This window comes from Antechinus flavipes, chromosome 3 (genome assembly GCF_016432865.1).
Source record: "Antechinus flavipes isolate AdamAnt ecotype Samford, QLD, Australia chromosome 3, AdamAnt_v2, whole genome shotgun sequence".
NCBI classification, from domain to species: Eukaryota; Metazoa; Chordata; class Mammalia; order Dasyuromorphia; family Dasyuridae; genus Antechinus; species Antechinus flavipes.
The window spans coordinates 456,861,175-456,887,164 of NC_067400.1; the positions used below are offsets into that span (position 1 = coordinate 456,861,175).

Here is a 25,990-nt window from a genome sequence, read left to right on the forward strand (position 1 = left end):
TGTTTGTTACTGAATTTTTCCAAGTGACTGATTTAGAATGTCTAATTTTCATTTAATTTGAGCATTTCTATTGACTTGTTTCAATGGGTTCTCTTCTAAGCTGATCTCCTATTAAAACTCCACATTCCCCCCACTCCACACATACACACACACGCACACATGCGCACGCACACACACATGCACAAACATGCATGTGCATATACTTTGTCTCTTTCTGTCTCTGTACATCTGACTTTCTCTCTCTCTGTGTCTCTTTGTCTCTCTTTCTTTATCTCTCTCTCTGTCCCTCTTTCTGTGTATGTGTGTGTATCTGTCTCTCTGTCTCTCCCTATCTCTCTTTCTCTCCCTGTCTCTGTCTCTCTCCTCCTATCTCTCTGTCTCTTTTCTCTGTCTTTCTCTCTGTCTTTCTCTGTCTCTCTTCTCTCTGTCTCTGTCTTTCTTTCTCTCTGTGTGCCTGTCTCTGTCTCTGTCTGCCTCTTTCTATCTTTCTTTTTATGCCTCTCTGTCTCTGTCTATCTCTCTGTCTCTGTCTCTTTCTGTCTCTGTTTCTCTTTTCTCTCTCTGTCTCTGTCTCTCTGTTCTTCTTTCTATGTATGTGTGTGTATCTGTCTCTCTGTCTCTCCCTGTCTCTGTCTTTCTGTCTCTGTCTCTTTCCTCCTATTTCTATCTGTGTGTCTCTCTGTCTTTCTTTCTCTGTCTATCTCTCTGTGTCTCTGTCTCTCTTCTCTCTCTGTCTCTGTCTCTCTCTTTGTGTGCCTCTGTCTCTCTTTGTCTCTGTTTCTGTCTGCCTCTTTCTGTCTCTCTCTGTTTTTCTTTTTATGTCTCCCTGTCTCTGTCTCTCTCCTCCTGTCTCTCTCTTTCTATCTCTGTCTCTTTTCTCTCTCTGTCTCTGTTTTTCTCTCTGTGTCCCTCTTTCTGTGTATGTGTGTATCTGTCTCTTGTCTCTGTCTCTCCCTGTCTGTCTCTCTCTGTCTCTGTTTCTCTCCTCCTGTGTCTCTCTGTGTCTCTCTGTCTCTCTCTTTCTCTATCTCTCTGTCTCTGTCTCTCTCTTTGTGTGCCTCTTTCTCTTTCTCTGTCTCTGTCTTTCTCTGCCTCTTTCTGTCTCTGTTGCTCTGTCTTCCTCTCTCTGTCCCCATATCTCTTTCTCTCTCTCTCTCTCATATCATTATGACTTAAAAGTTTAAAGTCATTCTTCACTCCTCTTTTTCATTTTTCCACATAAGTGGACTCTTGTCATATTTTTTCTTCTAATATTCTCTCTAACAACTCTCAGTCTCATCAGCTTTATTTTCAAAACAATAAAAACTCTCTCCTTTGGCCAAACTGGTTTCCTTCTTGCATCCTGCTTACATCAAGAACACTTTAGCCTCCCTTACTCATTTACCCAATGGCCCTTCCATCCCTGCCATTTGTCTAAATCTCCTCTCTGTGAGGTCCTCCTCCCACCATCCCAGACTCCAGCAATCTCTCTTTGAGCTCCTTACCACCTGAATGATTCATTTGGCACTCAGCTTAAATTTCCCTGTGTTTATCCTTTTATGCATATGTCCTGTCTCCTCATCTAGACTGAGGCCCTGGCACAGAGACTCCATGTCTTATATTGGCTCCCCTAGTCTAGCTATGGTGGAAGTGTTGCCTTGTCTTGGTTGGCAGGGTTCTCAGACCTTTCAGTCACACTTACTTGCCTCCACTCTTGCAAGCCTCTTTCTAAACAGTCACCCAACTTTTACCCTTTCTGGCATGACTCTCCAGTATCTCTCTTAAATTTTATGCTTTGGAGAAGTGGTTTTCATTTCAAACCACCCTGCAAGTAATGGGCGAGAAAGGGCTCCAAAACCAGTGAATTACCAATACTTCTTCCAGTTGGGTAACTAACATTGCTCCAAGAGAACTCCCTTAGGAAATGATTTTTTTTTTAAATCAATGATTTTCTTCTTTAGATCCAAGTGCCCCAGAAAAGAAATTACTCTGGCAAAATAACACAGTTCTCTATGTGTGGGTAGTGGGGAGAAGAGTGGAGGGGGTGGGAGGTGTTAACAACACAGCATCTATCCCATATACTTTTTGTACAATCTTCTCTCGATGAGCCTAGAACCTAAGGATCTCCCAGCTGTGGTTTCCTCCTTCTATAGCTTCTATTCTCTGTCTTCAGCTCTCCTGCTTATCCAGGAGGCTCTTCTCTTGGGTTCTTTACTGCCCTGTGGGACTAGTGAGTGCACACTGTCTTTCACATGATTTTAGCTTAGAGTGGGAAGGTAGGTTTGTAAGTCCCATCCACCTCCTCTGCCATCCAACATGAGGGGGATATTAAAAAAGGATACTTAGAGAGCTTGGAGGACGCTGTAATAAATTGCACCTGAGATGCCTCCAAGCTCTAACTCCATGATCCAAAGGGTGAACAGCTAGGTGATGCAGTGGATAGAGCACCAGAAAGAATCATCTTCCTGAGTTCAAATTTGTCTTCAGATATTTAATAGCAAGGTGACCCTGGGCAAGACATTTAGCCCTGTTTGCCTCTCGATTCTTCATCTGTCAAATGAAACGGAGAACACTTCAGTATCTGTCAGACAGAACAAATCTGTCCCTATGTCTAATGAAGGCTTTCATGAATACCACCAGTAGGTGGAGCCCCAGGATTGCTGTTTGCAGAACCAGTCAGGCTCAAGGGGTCAACTCATTATTTACTACTAAGGAAAGTGGAACTGAAGCAACTGATAGAAACGATGTTTAAAATCAATGTTCTTAAATACAGGACTAACTTGATTTTCTCTCTTTATCCCCAGTGCTTAGCACAATGCTTGGTACAACACACTTTATAAATGCTTTTTTCCATTCATTTTTATTCCTTTTTTCATTTAAAATGATTCAGTTTAGCCTCCACTGACTAAAAGGTAAATGGTTTAAAATAGGCATATTTCTTCTGATTTTTGCTTGGGATCAGACAATATTTTTTCTTGTTTTTTATTAATAAAGCCTCTTGTGAAGAAAAATGTTTGTAAAAATCAAGGTTTGTGAGTTTTTTTTGAGCAACTCAGAAATCAACATATAAACATACATATATATAAGCCTGAGGATGCTGCTGCATACAAAGGATGCTGCTGCATACAAAGCTGCCCCAGTTAGCAAGTAAAGATTGCATTATTTCCAACAGAGAAATGAAGTGATTTGACATAGGTCACATAGAGTATATTTCACTTATTTCACAAAGTGCTATACAGATTTACAAATGCAAGAAGTCCTCATAAATCACAATGAGAACTTGTAAATTAGTTGCCTGGAGCTTAACAATGTATTTACCTGAAAAAAAACTGTTCTTTTAAGTGGCGAATAGATTCCTAAGGCAAATCACAAAATTCATAATTATAACATATTTGAAGCATAGTATCATATATAGTAATAATACTCTAGAATCTCATCACCATTTATCACAAAATATCCATAAGAAACTGTCCAGAGGTTCATTCTGAATCACCAGAAATATTTTCCCCTCTCCGAATTTTTGACATGGGAGATGTGAAGTTCTGTACCTCCAAGCAACTATTGCTGACTGTCATTGGGCCATAAAGACATCTATAGTTAGAAGAAATATATCTAGGAGATACAGAATAGTGTCAATCCTTCTTGTTGTTTGTCCTTTGTTTTCAAAGAGGACTGGGACATCAGGGAGGCGATTCCATGATGCACAAGTGAATTGGATTTAAGTGAGGTAGAACTGTTATCTCTTGCCTCACTTTCTCCTCTAGAGCCATCTGGGTCTAATGGCCACATATTGATCAGGATTGCTGAGATGGCCCTGGATATGATTGGAGAACTTAATTTTTTTTAAAGCTAAAATCTTTAACAGGTCTTAGTTTGACTAAGGCAATAACTATCAGTGATTAAATCTGGACAAGAATTCCCTTAAATCTTTAAAATACTATTCATAAAGATTCTTCTATTTTTTTTCTCTTAAAGTCATCTACCTAATCCTTAATTCCTCAAGGAAACCTGATCATTTCCCCAAGATTCACTGAGCCCAGGGTTTACCAATCTTTTTTCTTTTATTAATTCTCAGATGAGATCAGGTTTAAAAGCTGAAGAATCAAAAGGAAAAAATACTTTCAAAAATGTCTGCAACTACATGGAACTCAACAATGTCATATTTCTTTTTATCTTGACACAATGAGTTTCTTTACATCTCTTTCCAACTTATGAAAATAGGTTTGGATTTTGAATCTGAAGGCCTGCCTTAGAATCCTGACTTTTCCATTTATGTATGTCCTATGTTAGAAGTTCTAGCCTCTCTGGGCATCACTTTTCTCATCAGTAAACAAGAGGGATGGACATCACCAAATGCCTTATAAAGTCTTTCCCATATAAAACCTTAGAAAGCAAAATATTGTGATATTATAAACCACATGGAAATGTTTTTCTTGAGGCGTTATTCTGGAAGCACAGAGATTTCTTAAAAGATTTTAAAAATAGATATTTGTATTAAATTGTCTCCTTATATTTTCACCCAATGACCATTTTCTGTTTCAAATCCATGTAATTGTAATAAAATAGATTATTTTTATTGCCAATAAGAGAGGGGTTTGTCTTAGCTTGGAATTTTCTTACTATTTGCCCTTTGATTCTGGCCTCCTATTGTGGTAGATCTAGAAGAGCTGGTGAAGAATCAAGATGAGAATTTAATAAAGGGACTTTCCATTTCCCCTGTCTCTCTAGTTCTTCATTGCCTCTGCCCCATCCTGATACAACAAACCTACTATAGAGCTTTCTTAGCTGAGATGAAAACCTAGGACTGGGTAGGGTTTAGGCTGGTGGTTAATAATGGCAGTGGTGGTCACAAGAGAAAGCAAAAGGATGGATGTAGGAGTCAGTGACATTGAGATGGTGGAACTGAGAACCAGTCCAAGTCATTCTGGAAGGCAAAGTTGGAACTGTGCTCTAAAAGTTGTTAAATTTACCCAGTGATACTATATCTATACCCCAAAAAGATCAAAGAAGAAATAGAATAGTAATAATAGCTAGCATTACATAATGCTTTAAAGTTTACAAAGCATTGTATAAATACAATTTTATTTTCCTCTTAATAATCCTTAGAGGTAGGTGCTGTTATCCCTATTTTACAGATGAGAAAACCGAGGCAGACAGATGTTAAGTGACTTGACCAAGTTCTGTCTTGATAAGCATGTGAGGGGAATTTGAACTCAGGTGTTCCTGTCTCCAGATTCAGTGACCTGTGCCTATCCAGGAAAAGGGCACACACACACACACACACACACACACACACACACACACACACTTTGCAATGACAAAGAATTAGAAACTGGGAAATAGTCAAATAATTGATGGTATACAATTGAATACAATTGTGCCATAAGAAATTGTGAAAGGGAAGACCAGAGAATCTTGGGAAGACTAGTATGAATTGATACATAGTGAAATGAGCAGAACCAGTAGAACAAGTTATAGAGTAACAATATGTTGTAAAGACAAAAGACTTAGGAATTCTTATCTATGTAATGATCTACAATGATTCTAGTATCTAGAGAAGATTGACTCATAATGAAATATGATACTAGGCTCCTGACAGAGAGGTATTCAGTAGAGATTGAGGCTTTTTTTTTTTTTTAACTTGACCAATGTAGAAGTTTTTCTCATTTGACTCTACACATTCATAACATGGATTTTGTTTTTCTGATAAAAGAATAGGGATAGAAAGAGGAAGCAGATGTCCATTGATTGAAATACTAAGATTTAATTTTAAAAATGTATCTGAAGAACTAAACTGCAGTCAGATGGTATAGGGAGCCAAAGGCTAATCTGAGGAGTGTTTTATTCTGGGCACTTGAGCATGGGAGTAACAGAGTTAGGCTTGTTCTTTTGGCAGGTGTGTGGACAATTAATTGGCAGAGGAAGGTAGGAATCCAATTAAGCTGTCTCAGGAGTTAGGCAAGAGAGAGAGAGATCTTGAATGACCATGACAATAGCCACATGAGTGGAAAAATAGGACTGATGTGGAAGATGTAGATACAGAAACTATAAGACTTAGTAACTGCTGTGCAGGATTTATTAATCAGTGCTACTTCTTTCTTCTTATTTTTGAAATTTGGGTCTAAAATAAGAATACAGCTGATAAGCTTGGGGTTTTTTTGTTGTTATTTTTGATGTTCAGTACTAAAAAGAAAAATTCCATTTTCTTTTCTAGGTTAAAAGACATTTTGCCTCTTTCTCATTCTTCCTTTTATTTACTTGCAAAAAAGAGGGACTCATGGTCTTTAATGGCTAATGCCAATTCTTTTATTTGTAATATTATATAATGTATATTAGGTTAGATATAGTTCACATAAGTATATGTGTACATGTATAATCCACACATTGGGGATGGAAGGCAGAATAAAATCTATGACTTCATTGGTATAGGAAATATAGAAGAAGTTGTCTCTACAGATTCAGATCTACAAATAATGTGCAATTTAGAGCTTTGAAGAATTATTTGTAGCATTGAGAAGTTAAATAATTTGCCTAGGATCGCACAGCCTGTACATATCAGAAGAGACACTTGAACCCAGGTTTTCCAACTCTGAGATTAGTTTTCTATCCACTGCTATACAAAGCTTCTTCATATATATGGATACATACACATACACAAAAAGACAAAAACTAAAAGAACTTACAACTGATTAAAAAGGGAATTTTCCCTTAAAATAATGAAAGGGCCATTCTCAAAATCAGGAAGATCTGGACTCAAGCCCAACTTCCAGCAGTACTAGCCATAGGTAAGTCATTTAACCCTGATCAAAGAACCTGAACCTAACCAAATCTTGCTTTCTTGGAGTTCAGGCTGCTTCTTCACAGATATAGAAATACATATGGAAAAGAATATCAATATTAATTTATGAAATGTGTGTAGGAGCCCATAGCAGGTAGACATCAAGTGTAATAGACTCTATCGGATCATAGACCAAGCTCACTGCCATAAATGGCTTTTCTTTGGTTCCTATGAGGAAATAATCTGTAGCATGATGATATAAAACTATTACTGGCACCAATAATAGGCATAACTCAAATGCTCTGAATGACAAAGCCCAAAGATTACAAATAGTCTTGGTCTTCTCCTCTCCCCTAACCTCATCCCAAACAAGCTCTTATTATGTCAACAGGTTGGCAATGTTTAGCTGCACATATCTCCTCTGCCTGACTTTCTGTCTCTTGCTGATGTTTGTTCATTACACAATATTTCCTGTTCACCTTCACCTGAGGGCATTTAAAGCATTCCAAGCTGGTAGTACATGCAAACAATTTTTTTACCTGCATATTCAGCAAATAAAAGTTAACTTCACAAGTTAACACTTGCTAATGACACTCATTCTTTCTCAGCCTCCCCAGTAGGACTTTGCTGTTTTTCCTGCAGAAAAAGAGAGATGGATATCCAGCTGGTCAATTCCATGGACTTTGGGGAGTTTGTTGATGTTTTAGGGAATATTATAGAGAAATGCCCCCTGATTGCAGCAGCCATCTGGTCCCATCGCCCGTTCATGAACTTGGCTGATTTAGAGAAGCATGTGTTTGATTTTATAGACGCCCTTCCACAATCAGGTAAGTTTTTGCTATACTGAGATATTAGTGAGTTTGGCTTAAAACATTTTTATCCTTTTTTTTTTTTAAGTTAAAATATATTTGTCTCAAAGTTGAATAAATTTCTCTTGAGGCTTAAGAATATGCAAAGTGCTACACAGAGTGTGGAATTACATGTAATTTATAGTCTGAGGTCAAGTGGCTCTCAGAAATTTGAGATAAGCATTTACAAGAATAGGGGAGCAGCAGCTGCCTTCCCTCTATGATTGCAGGGACTAAAGGCTGCTGTCTGGTTCTGTCTTTCAATTCTAAGGTTAAAGGTCATGCTCAAGTACTTCATTCCCTATTTCACAAAATGATTTTACTGAGAAAGTCTTTAGAGCAAGAGAAGAGCCAGCTCAGGGTGAAATTCTTTTAAGAGCCCAGAGGAAAAGAAGACATGAGAGATCTTTTCATTGAACTGGGTTAGACTGAGCAGGGCAATGAGAGAGAGTTAATTTAGATCCACTCTCTTCACCAGAGGGGTGGGTGGAAAGAGATGAAGAGGTTATGGGACCTAGTGGAGAAAAGATAGGGAAAATAAAGCATACTTTGGAGGAGAAAGAAAGAGGTCAGAGTCCTTGTGATTCAGAGGATGACATAGACACCTGGTTAATGCCGAATATTTCAGGAGCTAAATCCCTATTCTTTAGTCTATCCTTTCTTCATCTTTAGGAGAGCTTGAAATAAATAAAGAGGTGATTGGTGAAAAGGAAAGTCTAATCCTAACCACAGAGGATTCCAAATGATGATCTAAGGTTAGGGTAGGGTCTTGTTTTTTATCATAGAGCAAAGCACAGCAGGGCATGCATGTGCGCGCACACACACACACACACACTCACACCAAGCTTTGTTTTTGGCAACTAAGAGTGGTTCTGTTAAATAATAACTCCAGTATTAATTTAATGGGGCAGCTAGATGGCACAATGGATAGGACACAGAGCTTGGAATTACGAAGATCCATCTTCATGTATTCAATTGGCTTCAGACATTTGCTAGTTATATGACCCTGAGCAAGTCACTTAACTCTACTTGTCTCAGTTTCCTCATCTGAAAATGAGCAAATGTCAAACCACTCCAATATTTTTTACCAATAAGACCCAAAAATAGTCACAAAGAGGCTAACATAACTGAAAAAGACTAAGCAACAAAATTAATTTAATTTAATAGAGCTTTAAGGTATATAAAGTACTTAACTTACAACCATTTTGTGAAGAAAATACTTGAGAATAGGGAGTCAATGGCTTCATTAATAAAGGAAACTTCTATCCATGGAGGCTAGCACATTTTCTGTAACTTTTATGGTCAAATTTTCATAAATCTTAGAGATTAGCTTTGATCAGAGAGGTTAAGTGATTTTTCTAGCCGTTATAAGCCAAATATAAGACTTAAGTCCAGGTCTTACAGCTTCCAAAATGAGCTCTCTCCTCACTATACCATACAGCTTTTCAGATGTGAGGGCAATCTGAATTTATTAGTCACTGAATTGATAACCAGGGTTAATTTGGCTGATCTAGCTAGCTAACTCAGTGCAACTTATTCTGTATGAAAGGATGTAACCAATATCCTCATTTTACAGACAAGGAAGCTGTGGCTCACAGATATTTAGCTATTTATCTATCACACTCAGTAGTGTCAAGGCTGTGTTTTGAACCCAGGTTACCTGTGGCCAAGTTCAATTCTTTTGCCTGTAGTGGGCTAATTCTGAATTTGGAGTCAAAGAACCTGGGTTCAAATTCTCTGAAGAGCCTACAGGTAGTAAATAGAAAAATCAGGATTTGACAAAATACACATCCCTTTCTGTGCTTTAGTTTTCAGATCAACCCTCTAGTCAACAAACATGAATGGCTCCCTATTGCCTCCAAGATAAAAATAAAAATGCTCTGTTTGGCATTCAAGGATTTTCATAAACATGCTCCCTGTCTTCACCTCTTGTCCCCCATCTTTCTAGTCTTCTCACACCTTACTCCCTGACAGCTAGTGACACTGGCTGTTCCATGAATAAGACACATTAATTTTCAGGTCTGGGCATTTGCTCTGGCTGTACCCTATTCCTGGGATGTTCTCCTTCTTCCATTCCAACTACTGATCTCTCAATTAAAATTTAAACTTTTCCCAACCAATCAATTCCAATACCTTCCCTCTGTTAATTATCTCTTATTTATAATGCATATAGTTTGCTTTGTATAATTGTTTACATTCTGTCTCCCTCATTGCACTATAAGCTCCTTGAGAACAGGGACTGTATTTTGTTTCTTTTAGTATACAAAAAACTTAGCTGTGGCACCTAGAATAATAGTAGGTGCTTACTACATGTTTCTTTCTTTCTTTTTTTTTTTGGAGGGGGGTGGTAGTGAGGCAATTGGGTTGCCTACACTCACACAGCTAGTAAGTGTTAAATATCTGTGACTGAATTTGAACTCAAGTCCTCCTGATTTCATGGCTGATGCTCTATCCAGTCGTTTCTTAAATTGAACTGAATCTGTAAAATGAAGGGATGGACTGAATTGCGCTAATGTATCTTCAAGCTCTAAATCTTTATATGATTCCTGCTTTCAGGAAGTATTACAAAATTGGGGGAGGGCTTGGTAAAGATTAATGTTAGGAGATTTATGCCATGTTTAACATGTATTAGACTACTTGCCATCTAGGGGAGAGCATGGGGGAAGGGGAGGAGAAATTGGAACACGAAGTTTTGCAAGGGCTAATGTTGAAGAATTGTCCTTGAATATATTTTGAAAAATAAAAGGCAGTTTAAAGTTAAAAAGTTTTTTTTTTTTTAATCAATGTTAGTTCATTCTACAAAGACAAAAATCATAGGTTGGCAGAACTGAGAAATTTCAGAATCAACTAGTTCAAGGCGGTCAAACTGAAATAGGCACAGTCATACATTCCATAAAGATCACAAAAGGTAACATAACTTAGTCAATAACTTAGAAAACCATAGATTAACATTATTTATATTCTTTGGTATTTATAAATTTTTGTTAAATGTTTTCTAATAACTATATATTTAACACCTCTGATCTAGTCTAAATCCCTCATTAGAAAGATGGAGAAATTAAGATCCTTAGAAAAATGGCAAATTAATGGCAAAAGCAGTACTAAAACCCTTGACTTCCAGTTCTCATTCCAGTAATCTTTCCATTGTATTATTTTGTTTTTCTTTGTCATGTTCAGTATGCAGGATATCTGCATTCTAGTCCTAGTTCTCATGTTATGACTTCCATTTATATAATATTTTTTAATAAGTTCACTGATATATTTTGTTTTTATATCATCTTTATTTCCAAATATATTCCACTAATATATTTCCTCTAATCATAGAGTAATACCTTTGAACAAATCATTTTTAAAAATTGTAAATGCAAAGAATTGAGCAAAATCAATCGCTCTATTAATGGAGTCTGACAGCATGTGTAATGTTCCTAATCTATAGTCTCCTACTTCAAAGAAAGGTCTCTGATCATTATAATTATTCAGCATTCAGTTGCATTTTTGGTTTTACGATTTATATTGTATAACCACTGTGTATTTTTTTCCTGGTTTTGCTTACTTTATTTTATATCAGTTCATGTAAGGTTTCTCATGCTCCTCATATTCTACTCTATTCATAGTTCTTTTGATGTAGTAATATTCCACTATATTCATAATTCATAAATTTCTTAACCATTCCCTATCCAATGGATATCTCTTGTTTCCAATTCTTTGTTCTTACAAATAGTGCTATGTGTGTCTATGTATATGCACATATATGTATGCATATTTATAATCTGCATCTGTAAACCATCTGTCTATCTTTAATTTCCTTTGGTATATGTGTACCAGCACACAAAGGGTCTGGACATTTTAGTCACTCTCTTAGTATAATTCAAGTCTCTTTCCAGAATGATTAAATTCACAATTCAACCAACAATATAATTCATGTGTATGTTTTTTTTTTTAACAACCCTTCTAATACTGAATATTCCCTTATTTTGTCAGTTTTACCAATTTGCAGGATATGAAGTGAAACCTCAGAGTAGTTTTGATTTGCATTATCTTTTTACAGTGTTTAACAATAAAAGGGATTCTCAACGCTGGTAAAGTTGAGGATTCATTCATTCTTTCAATGAAAATTTAGTGAGCATTCTTGCATATTTTATCATATCAGAAGCCAGTGAAGATCATACAATTATGAAATTTAGAGCTAGAAGTAACTTCATGAAACATCTGTTCCAAATTCTTCTTTTATCAAATGTGAACAGCCCTTGCCCTCAATGGATTTACAACTCTATGGTGGGAAATGAGATATGTACAGCAATGACTCCAATACAAGATGGGATGTGAGAAATGTTCTAAGAGTAGTGTCAATAAAGTGGCATAGGAATACAAGGGAGGAGGGGAGCTCCTGGTTGGGTGATCAAAGAAGACTGGGACTTAAAAGGTACAGAGAGTTCTGAGGGTGGGGGAGGGGATTTCAGGCACCGAATTGACAAAGAACAAGGCATTTCCAGGCCATCATGAGTTTCCAGTTTAGCTGAAACCCAGAGAGCTTTGAATTTGGAATTTTCGTAAAAACTCATACTGTAATAACTAAAACTATCTCTGTGTGAATATGTCCACATGATGTTTCTGTATATTTGAATATATGTAAACAGGTAATATCACCAGAGCAACTTTAAATATGTGACTTTTTCCTGTATTTGACTGAAATGTCCTGGAAAGCAAGGGAAGGAGAAAAAAAAAAAAACCTCCTGATTGATTAATTGGAAACCTGAAGTGAAAGCTAAAACTCCAGTTTCTAAGGAAATCAAGACTGAGTAAATTTGGTTAAGCTATGTTGAGTAATAGCCAGTAGGTGGCAGGCCAGGATCAGTATTGGTCTCTGACCTGGCTGGTGACTAACACAAATTCTTTTAACTAACATTTCAGTTCAGAACATGATAACGATAATATAGCACCTACTCTGTACTAGGTACTATGCTAATAAAAGGTTAAAGTTATATAGGATTGATAATTTGACACCTGAAGCAAGGTTGTAAGGTAGCCAGTTCAAATATTATTATTCCCATTTTTATTTATGAAAACACACACACAGATGAACACGTACCAGTACTTGCCCTCTATAAGCTTATAGGTATTTAAAGAATTGTTTAAGTTTGAAGAGAGGGAGATTATGTTTGTCTGGCAGAGGATCACAGAAAATTTACTGTAGAAGAGACCCCAGATGAGAAACTAGAACAATGAAGGGTATGGAGGCAGCATGATAAAATGAAAATAGTTTTGGACTTGCCCTCAGGAAGGCATTGGGTTCAAATCTTTCCTCAATTTATTAATTGTATGATTCAAGGTAAGTCATTTATTCTCTCTGGGTATCAGTTTCCTCATCTGTGAAATGAAAAGATTGTTCAGGATGACCTCCAAGGTCCCTTCTAGCTCTGGATCTATGACTCTATGATGTAAGGATTGGTTGAAAGAATTAGGCATGTTAAGCTTGAAGATAAGAAAATTTTGGAGGCGATATATACTCACCCATATACATATATGTATATGTGTATTTATATGTACACACACACGTGTGTGTGTGTGTGTGTGTGTGTGTGTGTGTGTAGGATAGCTGAAGACCTTTCAGATGAAAGAGGGATTTGCTTGGTTCCTGAGAGTAGAAGCAAGAACAAAGGATTTATAAAATTTACAGAGTCCATTTTAGGTTTGCTATCAGGGAAGATTTCTTAGTATTTATAGCTATCCAAAAGGGGAACAGACTGTCTGGAGTTGTTAGTTAAAGACTGTTCTTAGATGACCATTAATTGAATATTATCCTAAGAATGACTTTCATGTATGGATTGAACTAGTTGTCAAATTGAGGCTCCTTCCAGTTCTAAATTCTGGTTTCGTGAAGGAGATGGCACTTAAGCTAGGCCTTTGGTAGGAATTTGATCAGTGGAAATGAAAAGGGAATCAGTACATTCTAAGAGAGAAAGGGAAGCTGTGGGCAAAGAAAGAAAGGAATGCCCTAGGTAAGAAGTTATAACCCTGGATTACAACAATTTATTAGTTCCCTTGTACCTATTTTGATTTATTGTCACTTTCACTGTTAGCATCACCAACAGGACTCAGGACTTTCCAGAATTTGAGGGTGAGATGGGATCGTGGTAAGGTATCTGGGGCAGCTCATAAAGATTTAGATATCTGCAGAAATACGAATGTATTCTTAGGTCATTTTGGATAACATCTTGCTTTACTGGTACCAGATTTAAAAGAAAGTCTCTAGTGGCAGATTTACAGAAGGAAGTTAACAAGAAACATATAGGAAGATTAGATAAATGGGTTAAGATCTCAATCTTTGGAAGGAGTACCCACCTAATGAAATTTCCTATTCATATAAAGAAAGCAAAATAACTTGAGAGATTCTATGTCTGTCTTCTCAAGGAGTTGTGGTTAAACTAATATATATGCCTACTACAATTTCCTCACAGGGTCCCTATACTGCCAGTGTCCTTCTTTATCCTACCTTTATCTTCCTCTTCTCTTCTGTGCCCTTTCTACCTTTCTTTTTTTAAGATAAGAATAATTCCTATAGTTCCTATCTCTCACTTCTTTCACCTGCTTCCTTATTTGAAAAGTTTTTTTCTCCCTCTCTCCTTTCATTCCTTCCTTCCTCCCTTCTTTCCTCTCTCTCTTCCTCCCTTTCTTCCTCCCTCCCTCCCCTCCATTTTTCCTTCCTTCCTTCCTCTCTTTCTTTCTTTTGTTCTTTCTTTCTTCCTCCTTTTCCTCTTCTTCCTCTTCCTCTTACTCCTCCTCCTTCTTTCTTGTTGTTGTTGTTGTTGAATCTTCTTCTTCTTCTTCTTTTTCTTGTTGTTGTTGTAGCTTCCTCTTCTTCTTCTTCTTCTTCTTCTTCTTCTTCTTCTTCTTCTTCTTCTTCTTCTTCTTCTTCTTCTTCTTCTTCTTCTTCCTCCTCCTCCTTCTTCCTTTCCCTCTTATTTGATTTATCTCTCACTGCTCTGTGATAACCTCTTTTTCTCTTGGAATTTTCTTTACTATCTCTTCAGAGATTTTCTCTGCTACTGTCCTACCTAGTCCCAACATGAATCCTCTCTTTTCTTCAAGCAACTTAAAGGAGTTCTGGTTTGGGAACAACTGACACCTAAGAGGGAGGGAAAGTGTCCTCTTAGAGATTCCTCCAGGGAACAGAGTTATATTAAGAATTGTCCTAGACTGAGTCAGTAGACTGGATTTTGATCCTAGGTCTGATAATAACTCAGTATGACCTTGGACAAGACATTCTCCACGAACCTCAGTTTCCCCATCTATAAAATAAAGAATTGAGTGAAATAATCTTGAAGGTCTTTTTCAACCTCAGTGATTCTATGATCCTCTGACCGGATTGAACCAAATTCTACTTCTGCCAATAATTTGGGAGAGTACAATGGGAAAGAGCTTTGGTTCAGGAATTAAAGTTTAAATCCCTGGTCTCAATTTCCTCATGTGTAAAATAAGACTGTGCTAAATAATTTCTAAGCACCTTTTAAGCTCTAGTACTCTGTAATTTAGTAACACTACCTCTCAAGATTTCTTTAGCCCAGGAGAACTCTGTAACAGGTGATTGTTCCTTTCTCCACTTTAGCCCCCAGACATTGCTGCCCCCAGATGTTTGGTAGCAAGACAAGCTAAAATGGTGACTTCCATTTGTTTTAGTCTGTGACAGCCAACCAGTGCTAGGGAATGAAAGTGGAGTTAAGTGCCAAAATAAAGGGCTTAAAAGGACACACATACATATCCTTTTACACATACATACACACATACTTAGATGAACACATTTTCAACCCTTGATAAATATTAACAAGGAGATATGTTAACCAGTACAAGAGAGGATCAAGAAAACAAAGGAAATAGATGGAAGGATGAAGGAAGCAAAACCAAAGTAGGATTTGAGAAAAAGGAGAGTGGACTCCCAAATATGGAAATTTACATCATTGACCAATCTGAGGCTTGAAGAAGGGAGGGGAAAGGAAGGAAATTCATTGTAGTCTACCTAGAAACACAGAGAGGAAAGTGGAGCTTCTCAAGAACCCTGTTATCTAGTGTTAGCCACCACTAGAGTCCTTCAGAGAGAGGCTGCTTCAGAAAAGTTTCAAGTGTCCTGTTTCTTGCCTTCTGAATGGATGAAGGAGCAGCTGGAAGGAAGGATGTGATTTGGAACTGAAGATGAAAATAAAATTTTAAAAAAGAAAAAATTCCTGACACCTTTTGAAGCCAAATTTCTTCCATCATACCAAAGTATCTTCAATCAGCAACCAGGGTTAGCTAGATACAGAAAGGGCTTGGCTCTTCCATACCATATGCGCTCTGCATCTCCACTGAATCTTCATTTAGCCCACACATTCAAGGACAGCAAAGTCTAGTTCAAATAAATTCAGTCCTTCACACAATAGTTGATAGCCCGTGCTAACTATATTTTTTTTATTCCCACATTGTACTTTGTGCTAAACAGGACAGAGAATATCAAATGATAGGGACAAATCTTCCATTCTATATAGGTTTATCTTACTTTCTTAGTAACTCCTTGAGCAGGTTGTATATAAACTGTAGAAGAAATAGGGATAAGAAAAGCAGCCATCCACCAAAAAGGAAACATGTGGGAGCAAGTTTGCTCAGGAAAGATATTTTTATTATGAAGTTTTATAAATACACATGTTTTGATATTCCCAGAGTCAGCTTTTCATGGCAGGTAGGTGTTTATTTTAGGTCCTCTGAAGTCATAATGAAATCTCAGAACCTGAGGAAATGGGGTATGTGCAATTTTCAAATCCTGCCTGAGTAAAATATACCGGTCTGTAATTAAAAGTTTACATATAGAATCTTATTTTTTAAATGCACACGTGAAGCCATATATTTAAAGGATCCTGTGGTTAATCCTTTTAATAATCTTCTCGAAAATCACCCCAATTTATCCTTTTTTTGTTAACTTCTCTTTGGTAATCTATTGTGCTCCCCCATTCCACCCCGTTTTGCATAAATGAGGCAGCCTGTATTAACAACAACCACAAGAATGGAGTTGTTAATGATCTTTAGTCTTAAGTGTTCATCATTTTTCCCCCACCTCTTTTTTTCCAGATATTAAATTTGAGTTCAGAGAAAAAGCCAGGGCTTTTGTGCTGCCGTTCCAGCTAAAGGACATCCCAAGTTCTCTAAATTAAAAAAAAAAAAAAAAAAAAAAAAAAAGAAAAGAAATAAATTGAATTGTTTTGTTCTCTGTTTTGCCTGTACATTATGTCTTAACATAACCAACCTAGCCCCACTTTTCTAATTAAGCACTTTACATATATATGTGTGTGTATATATATTCCTCCCCTTCCCCATTCCCCCCCCCCCCCCAGGTGTAAACTGTGTCACAGAGCCATGGAAGGGCTGGCCAGACCAGTTGCCTCAGGGCAAATATGAAAAATTCCTGCGATTTCACTTCTATTGATTCTGCCTTTAAAAGATGGGGGCAACTTGCTCCCAGCGAGGCATGAATCTAGGATATCTTTGGAAAGGGCGGGCATGGCCGAGGGACTAGGGTGCAATTCTTCTGGGAGGAGGGAAGCGGGCTTTAGTTCAAAGGGCCTGAAAATTAAAGCTGGAAATAGGTTTTCTTGCAGTTAATCATCTGCATTGCCCTTTGGCTGTCTGATTCTAAAAATGAGAACTGCCACTTGGGATCACAGGTTCCTGGGGTGTTTATTTGCTAAAGGGAATAGAGGCCCCATGTTTGATCAGATACTTCAGGATAGTATGCCGAGATGACTTTATCCCGGGCCCTATTCCTCTTGGAACAGAATTAAATCCAATCTAATTCTGGAGTAGGGACTTTTTTGTCCCGAAATTAACCCCCCCCCCATCTCCCCAGCTTGGTCCCCAACCTCCCCTAATCGCCCCCTATGAAGCGGCTTTGAAAAGGTCTAACGTGTTCAGAGCTTCTTATCTGGTCTCTGCTCCCAGGCAAGCCATAAATTCCGGGTCCTCTCTCCCTGGCTGTTCCGCCTGAAGGTCTGAGGACTCTACCATAGCCCCCCTCCCCCTTTCCCTCATTCCTTATAACAGACTCCCTCTCCCCCTGGAGCGAACTGAAACCACTGGAGGAAGGAAGGAGAGATCTAGGATATTTTAAGAGATAAGAGCATCCGTTAACGAAAATGTTCCCTCTTCGCAATTCCCTCTCTAGTCAGCCTCTTCTTTCCCGTCCACCACTTCTTCTTTACCCCCCTCCATCCCCAGCCCTTTCCCTCAACTCCAACTCTTCCTTCCCTCCAACCTCAGTCAACTCTTCCAGAATTGATGTCCCGGGGAAACAGATTAAAACCATCCTGAGTGGGAGCCGCGGGTTGGGAGCGGGTGGCTCAGCTAACTTGCGGCCTGTGTCTTTCAGGGAAAGAAGGGATCCTGAGGTGTCACCCAGACTTAGCTGGCCGGGAGTTGCAGCAGGGAACGCTGACCCCAGAGTCCCAGCGGGAGCAGAGAGGGGCAGGACTAAGTAACCTGGGCCCGGAGGAAAGACGCCGGCTGGGCCAGCTCAACTGCGAGTACAAGGCGCGCTTTGGTTTCCCCTTCGTGATCGCGGCGCGGCTCAGCGACAAGGCGACTGTGATGAGGGAGCTAGAGCGCAGGCTGCACAATCAGCCTGCCCAGGAGCTGCGTGCTGCATTGGAGGAGATGCGCAAGATTTGCCACCTCCGCTTGGAAGACATCCTGCGGTCCGGAGAGGACCCCGCCAAATTATAGAACCCTAAAGGGGCGGGAATAGGAGGCAGTGGAGGGGGGTGTCAGTGCGAGGAGGGCAATGGAGGAGTCTAACTTCAAGCTAGAAAATAACAACTCTCTTCATCAGAATGGCGTGCCTTGCCTAAGTGTCTATCCAAAAACAGGATGTGAACTCGCAGGTGGTGAAAATGTGCGCAAGCATGGATTGAATTGGGCAATCGGGGGAACTAGCCAGACACATCCAGCACTTTAATTCAATGGGTTACCATAGTTTGAAATTTAGGTGAGCTTTGCACGGAATTAACCAGTTTATTAATAATGCGTGGAAACAAGAGGCAGCATGATTTTAGTAGAGAGCTGTCTTCAGAGTCAAGAAGCCCTCATCTGAACTCTCAAACATCTTTATTTAATATACATGCCTGACTGTGTGACCTTGGGTAACTCACGAAACCTCTTTATAAGACTATAAATTTCAGTGGTGGCTGATCTTCGTTGATAGACAAATTTCTCTCACTGGAAGTTCTCTACATTAATGTCTGAACAGTTTCTAAAAGTGCCATAAATGCTTATATAGTTCCTTTAAGAAAAACCATGCAAGGTAGGTGGTAGATATTTGTTACTTTTTTTTTTTTTTTTAAAGCAGATGAGCATGCTGAGGGTTGGTGAATTTGAGCCACACGGTTAGTAAATAAGAGGGTTAGTAAATAAGGCAGGGGACACAGCTACTACCCAGCGGTCTCAATTCTCTTTCACTTTGAGCTTGTTGATACCAGACCCTACAAATGAAGCTTTTACCTCATGATGTATTTACTAATCTGCTCCCAGTAATCCTGGAGCAAAAATGAGACTTGAAGTGGGAGGAGTGTCTTTTATATATATATATACTCTTGTTCATTTGTGTTTTTTTTTCCTTCTCAAACTTGCTATACACATTAGGTTTTTGAATTTTTGGGGAAATGTTGCTCTCCCCTTAGGCATCCAAGAACACCTGCTTTAACAGAAAAGAGCTTGTTCATGGATGGTAAGAGACTATTTTAGAGAGTAGAGGAATAATAATGAGAGACCTGGTGGAAGAAATAGCTCCCCTGAAGATGTGCGGGTTGGGTGGGGGACTCCTGGGAGAACTGCAGAAAGCCTTTCTTTGGGCTTAGTAGTTTTAGCGAGGCTTCTCTTGAAGAATAGCTAATAGTTCAAGACTTTGGTGGATCTTGGATGGCTGAGTTGTATGGTTTCTGTATATCCGAATAAGGAACCAACTGTTTCTAAGCCATTGTTCAAGGACTGGTATCATAGCAGACTATTGAAACTTTCTTCTGCTGTCCTCTAAAACATCAAATGAAATCAATCATTCGATGATTTTTATTAAGTTTACAAGATAGTGAGCTAAGCTTTGTTGGAATATATTTTAAAAATCTGTTCAAAGTCATAAAGCTAAGAACTTCAAGGATTTTACAATCTATATAATATAGAAAAAGTGTTTTCCAGAAAAGTATTTATTGGCAGACTAAGTGACTCTCCAGCAGCCCCTAAATTAATCATTTTCAGACACTGATTGCTATCTGGGGATTTGCTGGATCTAGAACTGGAATAAGAAGAACTCATTAAACCTGAATAATTAATATGTTATCCAAAAGGTGTTTTATTCTTCCTGTTCTTCAACCAATCACCAATTAAGTATTTATTAAGTGCCTTTGAGGAGACTCACACTCACACTAAGCTATGTGCTTGGCAAAGACAATGTCTTTGGGAAGAAGGGCATTGAGGAAGGACAAATTCCAATGTGGCCAATGTGCCTGACATTTTCATGGCTGGGCGGGGTTTGTTAGAAAGGGACCAGAAACCTAAAGAAGCAGCCTCCAACCATAGGCCTAGGAATGAAAAACATTTCATGGTCACAAAATCATTGGAAATTTAAACTTACACTTCAATTACTTCCCAAATTGCATAATTCAAATAATCAATTAATTCCTAATGCCAGAATTTTGCTTTTACTTGATTATATATATATATATATATATATATATATATATATATATATATATTTATTTACAAGGACTTTTATTTTCTTTTTCAATCTTGAGGAGAAGTTGAGAGTGAGAGAATAGATTTTTGTTTGGGAAAAAATAAAATTATATCTTCGAAACCCCATGAGTTTGGTTTTTCTCTGTGAGATACAGGTTAACCGACTCGTCTGACAGCCCAGTCACTGAGAGATCCACTAGGTTACCCAAAGTCACACAACTAACTTGTAACAGAGCTACGGCTTAAATCCAAGAAAATCCAGTTTACAATATCACCGTCACATATCAATATTTCCACAATATCACAACTTGTAGATAGATTAGTTGCAAGGTTGTCTTCTTTCTTTCCAACCTCTCTGTAAATTGGCTCAGCTATATTTCTAGGATCTGGATCTGTGTGCAGGACTTCCCCCAACACTAGAGCCCCATCTTAGAGCTATGGGAATCAGCAATGAGACTAGTTAGCTCCAGCTATATCATGTATGGGCCTGAGTTTCCAAGGGGTGGGCATTCCTCAAGCCAGAGCTTTAGAAGGGCTTTCTATAAGTCAGCCTGACAGGTGAATAGTTGCCTCCAAAACATGAAGGGAATTTCAAAACATGAAGATGGTCAAACCATTTTTAAATTTGGGTATTTGAAAACCTTCCCTCTGTTGTATATGGAAATTGATTCATATCTAGTAATATTATTTGAAACAGGTGGTCAAACCATTTTTAAATTTGGGTATTTGAAAACCTTCCCTCTGTTGTATATGGAAATTGATTCATATCTAGTAATATTATTTGAAAGCCTAACCACTATATAGAAATTTTTCTTCCCCTCCTCCCAGCCCCTTTTGGGGGGGACTTTCAAAATAAGCTGCAAATGTAAAGATCCAAGCCAAAACTTCTGTACCACCCCCCATTCTTTTTAAAAGCAAGGTTATAGCAAGGATCGGGATCTCTCAAAGCTCCGACTTTGGGTTTCCAATGATGTTTTATGAGTTTAAAGCCCATCCAGAACAAACTGTTTATTCATGTTGACATACCCAATAAAAAAGACGCTGAATCCATTCCTTTCGGAGGAACTAAGAAACTAGGGAGATTATGCCTACTCCTGTCCCAGGAATTCAGATCTTCTCATCTTAATGGTTACCCAGCCAGGAGGTAACCCGGAAAGAGCGAAGACAGGTGAAGGAGGCCCCCAGAATCGCACTTAAACCTTATTCCTAGGCGTTACTCTCCCGGTTGCAACACTACCGCTTCGTCTTAAAGAATCCCTGGGAAAAGTATCCGCGGAAAGCTTAGATAATAGATAGATTCGTTCATTACATTGTCTCCCCATTCCTCTTTCCCTCCCAACCCTTCAGTCTCTTAGAAGAAACAGAGATTATTTCTCTCTAGTTCTTGCTGGAGGCGCCAAATGGCGAGAATAATCTTTAATGACTAAGGACATATTCTTAGAACATATTTTCTTGCTCATATCCAAAAGATCTTCTGGTGCAGTCCCATCATGTATGTTTTACTCGTGTCTTTTCTATTATTTTTTCCTTTATCTGTTTTTGTGTATGTAGTATATACATACAAGGATTGTACGCCACGCGCTAAATAAATGAAAATCAATTAAACAAAACAATCACAATACGAACAATAGTAATCGCAAAGTTTTTATCTGTCGTCTAGCTAAGACAACTTTACTTGAATATATGGGACCATAATTATTTGATTCATGTCCGTGTCCTTAAAAAAATTAATTCATAGGAGAATTCTCTAGGGGGAGAAAGTGATACATGTGTGGGGGACTGCGGCAGTAGGGAGTGGGGGAGAAGAACTGGATTTATCTTTCCATTTTGCTACTTGGCAAAGCCCCCTCCTTCTCCTTAAGCCTGGATTTCCCGTTGCTCTAATCTCGAGGAATAAGAACTGATTAAAACGGAGATTGGGAAGACTGACCTCCGAAATCAAACGATTAATAAAAAGGGGATATGGAGAAGATAACTCTTAAGGCCCCTTTCAGATCTAGGTCATAAGATTTTATGATCCTAATTAGTGCTCTAAGAAAACCAAGTAAAGAAACTCAGAATGGGAAAAAATATCAGTTTGACGGATTCGAAAGCAAAATATCGCACCTACACACTGGAAGGTAATAAACAATGTAACAGACCAGAGAGCCCTCAATTTCCCTCCTCCAGTATAATTTTATTTATATACTTCATTTTCCAAAAGCACTAGAATATCATGTTCATATGATTCAAATTGATGAGTTCTTTCGAAAGATGGATTATCGTGCAGCTGCAAAATAAAAGCATATTTCCTCTGTGGACAAGACATTCATTACATGAGAACTGAAGGCAACCCCAAATGCCCAATGGCTCTAGATTTAACATTCTTCAATAAAGCTCAGATAACTACAATTAACACAGTAGCTCTGAGAAAAAGTCAACAAGTGTAGAGAAGAGAATGGTACTTAAGACATAGCCCATGTTTTCTAATAGCAAACCCAGACTGCACTTTCAAAATATTTCAGTGAAAGGTCTACATACCACTCTCAGTCTCTTTCATTTTGGAAATGAAAGGTTCTCAATAGATAGATTTATTTTTCTTTTCTTTTCTTTTTTTCTTCTTCTTTTTTAAACATTTATGCAGAACCTACTATGTTCCAGGCACTGTACTAAATGCTTTTTACAAATACCTCATTTGATCTTCATAACAATCCTTTGATGTAGGTGCTCTTATTATTTCCATTTTATATTTGTTGAAACTGAGACAAGCACAGCACCATCAAATCATCTGCTGCATCTAATCAGAAAATGATTAATCAAAAAGTGTAACAGAAAGATTATTAGAAGAAGGAATAAAAAAGGAATAGCACTTCAAGACGTGAAGCTATATTATTTATTATATAACAAAACAGGAATAAAATGGATCAATATAATGAATATGAAAAAAATCAGAAATAATTTATCTTAATGTCTTAGTGTAAACTTCAAATCATAAATTACCTAGGAAAGTATTTTTAGAAAAACTGGAAGGCAGCCTGTTAGACATTAGGTTTAGACCAACATCTTACACCACATATCATAATCAATTAAAATAGATATGTAAACTGAATATTAATGGTTATCCCATTTTAAAAATTTAGAAAAGAATTAAATCGGGTATCATTCATAACTCTGGACTAAATTTTAACCAACCAAGAGGGTAGTGGTGATTTTAATAAATAAAATATAATGCAACTAAGATAAAACAGAAGATTGTGTACTTAGAAAAAAAAATCTTTGCATCTGTTATCTCTGATAAAGTCTTATGTATAAGATGTATAGGCAACTAGAAGATGTATTATATATGTATGTATACATATATGAATAAAACTATTTCTTAATGGATAAGTGACCATAGGATATGGACAAACAAAATAATGATATACCTTAAGAGTATAAAAGAACACTTCAAGAAGTTAATTATCTCATACTCATCAAACTGATAAAAGAGTGGAAAAGTAGTAATAATCAGTGGAAAAGTAGTAATAATCAAAGTTGGAAGAATTTCTTAAAGTCCTAATAATACATTGATGATAGAGATGTAAATTGGTCCAGTCATTCTGGTGAGCAATTTGGTGTCATGAAAAGAAAGTAAACAAAAAAATCTATATACTTTGATCCAGAGGTTTTTACAGCTGGGCACATAGCTCAAGGAGATAAATTATTTAAAAAAAAAAAAAAGAAAAAGGAAAGATGTATATCAAAACATTCAGTACTATGTATAGAAGCAAAGAACTGGGAACAGTAGATGGACATCAACTAGTGACAAGTTGTAGACCTTTTATGTAATGGAATATAAGAGCACTTGAAGAAATTGTGAATATGTTGAACACAGAGAAGTATAGGAAGACTTGGATGAACTGATAAAAAATGAAGTAAGCATTATCAGGAAAACACATAATTTGCACCACATTGTAAATGAATAAAACAACAATAAAACAATTGAAATAATGAAACTTTTATTTCATTTATATTGGGTTTTAATGTTCGCAAAACAATATATTATCATTGGTCTTTTGATATTATCCCCATTTTACAGATGAGGAAACTAAAGCCACAAATAGGGATGTGTCCAGGATCAAACAGCTAATACCACTATAGCACCTACCTACTAATTGAAACTGAATCTTGTGCCTTTATGATGACTAAATTTGATCCCCTTAAAAGACATATGTAATTTTTTTTTGTTCTTCTTTCCTTCATTTTTTCATTCTTTGTTGTAAAGGATGACTCTCTGGGAGGAGAAAGACAGAATGAAATTTGGAAAAAGGAGATGATGTTAAAAAGTCAATAAAATATATTTTTTAAAAATAAAAAAAGCAATGATCTGGGGGCCAAGATATGTGTCCTAATTCTAGCTCTACCACTGGTCAGCAGAGTGGTGTGGGCCAAGGTATTTCATCTTTCAAGAAATCAGTTTTCTCCTTTGAAAAATAGAGGTTCACTCAGATGATATCTACAACTGGATTATTATTTCTATTTCTCCCTTGGAAAGGTCTGAAATGCCTCAGGTGAAAATAGCTATGGATTTTCCACTTATCTGCTATTGAATGAATCAGTAGTTCTTACTTGGATAATATCACCCCAGTGCTTCTGAAGAACATATTTTCATATGGGAGACAATAGCTAGTAAACAAATGTTAATTGGCTAGTAGTCATGTCAGTGCCACAAGGTGACATTTGACTGAAGAGTTGGTTGGAGATCATACTTCTGAGTTATTTCTACTTTGCTCTATTTTTCTGGGGGATCCAGATGAGAAGGCTGATCTTTAATAACCAAATTACATGAGTTCTGGTTGAATTCTCTGTTTAGAGTTTTGTGATGGTCTGGTTTACTTTTTCTAAGACACAGCAGTAAGGGAGTATGAGTTATCCTTAAAACCATACACATTGATAGAAAGAGGAAAAGAGGATACAAGAAATGTTTTAAAGCTCTAGATCTTTTTATGTTATCTCATTGAAGGTAGCTCATTAATATCCTGCAACACTGTTTCTGGAAGGAATAGCAAAAGTCTTAGATGGGGGAATCAGAGGTCTCTCAGGAAACATCAAGTTCGAATCTGAAAGTGAGAAAAATGTGTTTCCTTATACTGTTTCTTCTTTCTCAGCTATTTGGCAGTAAAACTGAATCTGCTGAATACTTCATCTTAAAATCTGGATATTCTCTTCACCAACCTACCCTACCCCAAGTAGAGATGATAGACTGTAGAATAAAGGTAGTTGCTGGTATAGTAAACAAAGCACTCAACCAGGCAGACCAGTTCAAATCCAGCCTCAGACACTAGCTAGCTATGTGGCCTTAGATAAATGATTTACCTGTACATGTCAGTTTCCTCAACTGTAAAATGGGAATAATAATGGCATCTACTTTACAGGATGGTTGTGAAGATCAAATTGGAAAATATTTGTAAAAGCACCTAGCTTAGTACCTGGCGCATAGTAGGTACTACATAAATGCATATTCCCTCCTCTCTTTGCTTGTCGAGAGGTGGGGGAACATTTTTCCTTCCTAGTAACTCTTGTAAATCAAATAAGGACAAATGTGTGCAATTGGGACTCTTTCCTATTGTTCCTGGATGATACCAAATCTGTTACCCTTGAAGACTAATGCATGTGGGCAGGT

The 25,990-nt window shown here is 37.6% G+C and overlaps 1 protein-coding gene across 1 annotated transcript; it reads left to right on the forward strand.

The window, feature by feature from the left end:
* Window positions 1-7,351: 7,351 nt before the first annotated feature.
* On the forward strand, window positions 7,352-19,960 carry URAD (ureidoimidazoline (2-oxo-4-hydroxy-4-carboxy-5-) decarboxylase). The gene is made up of 2 exons (XM_051986530.1): window positions 7,352-7,584; window positions 17,996-19,960. The coding sequence occupies exons 1-2, from the start codon at window positions 7,410-7,412 to the stop codon at window positions 18,346-18,348; spliced, it is 528 nt and encodes a 175-aa protein (XP_051842490.1). The 5' UTR covers window positions 7,352-7,409; the 3' UTR covers window positions 18,349-19,960.
* The last annotated feature ends 6,030 nt before the right edge of the window (window positions 19,961-25,990 follow it).

Excerpts from the sequence above, each read along its gene's own strand:
- URAD (XM_051986530.1), top strand. The coding sequence starts at position 7,410 with ATGGATATCCAGCTGGTCAATTCCATGGACTTTGGGGAGTTTGTTGAT. Across the intron at positions 7,585-17,995 it reads AGACGCCCTTCCACAATCAG|GGAAAGAAGGGATCCTGAGG; the intron begins GTAAGTTTTTGC and ends TGTGTCTTTCAG.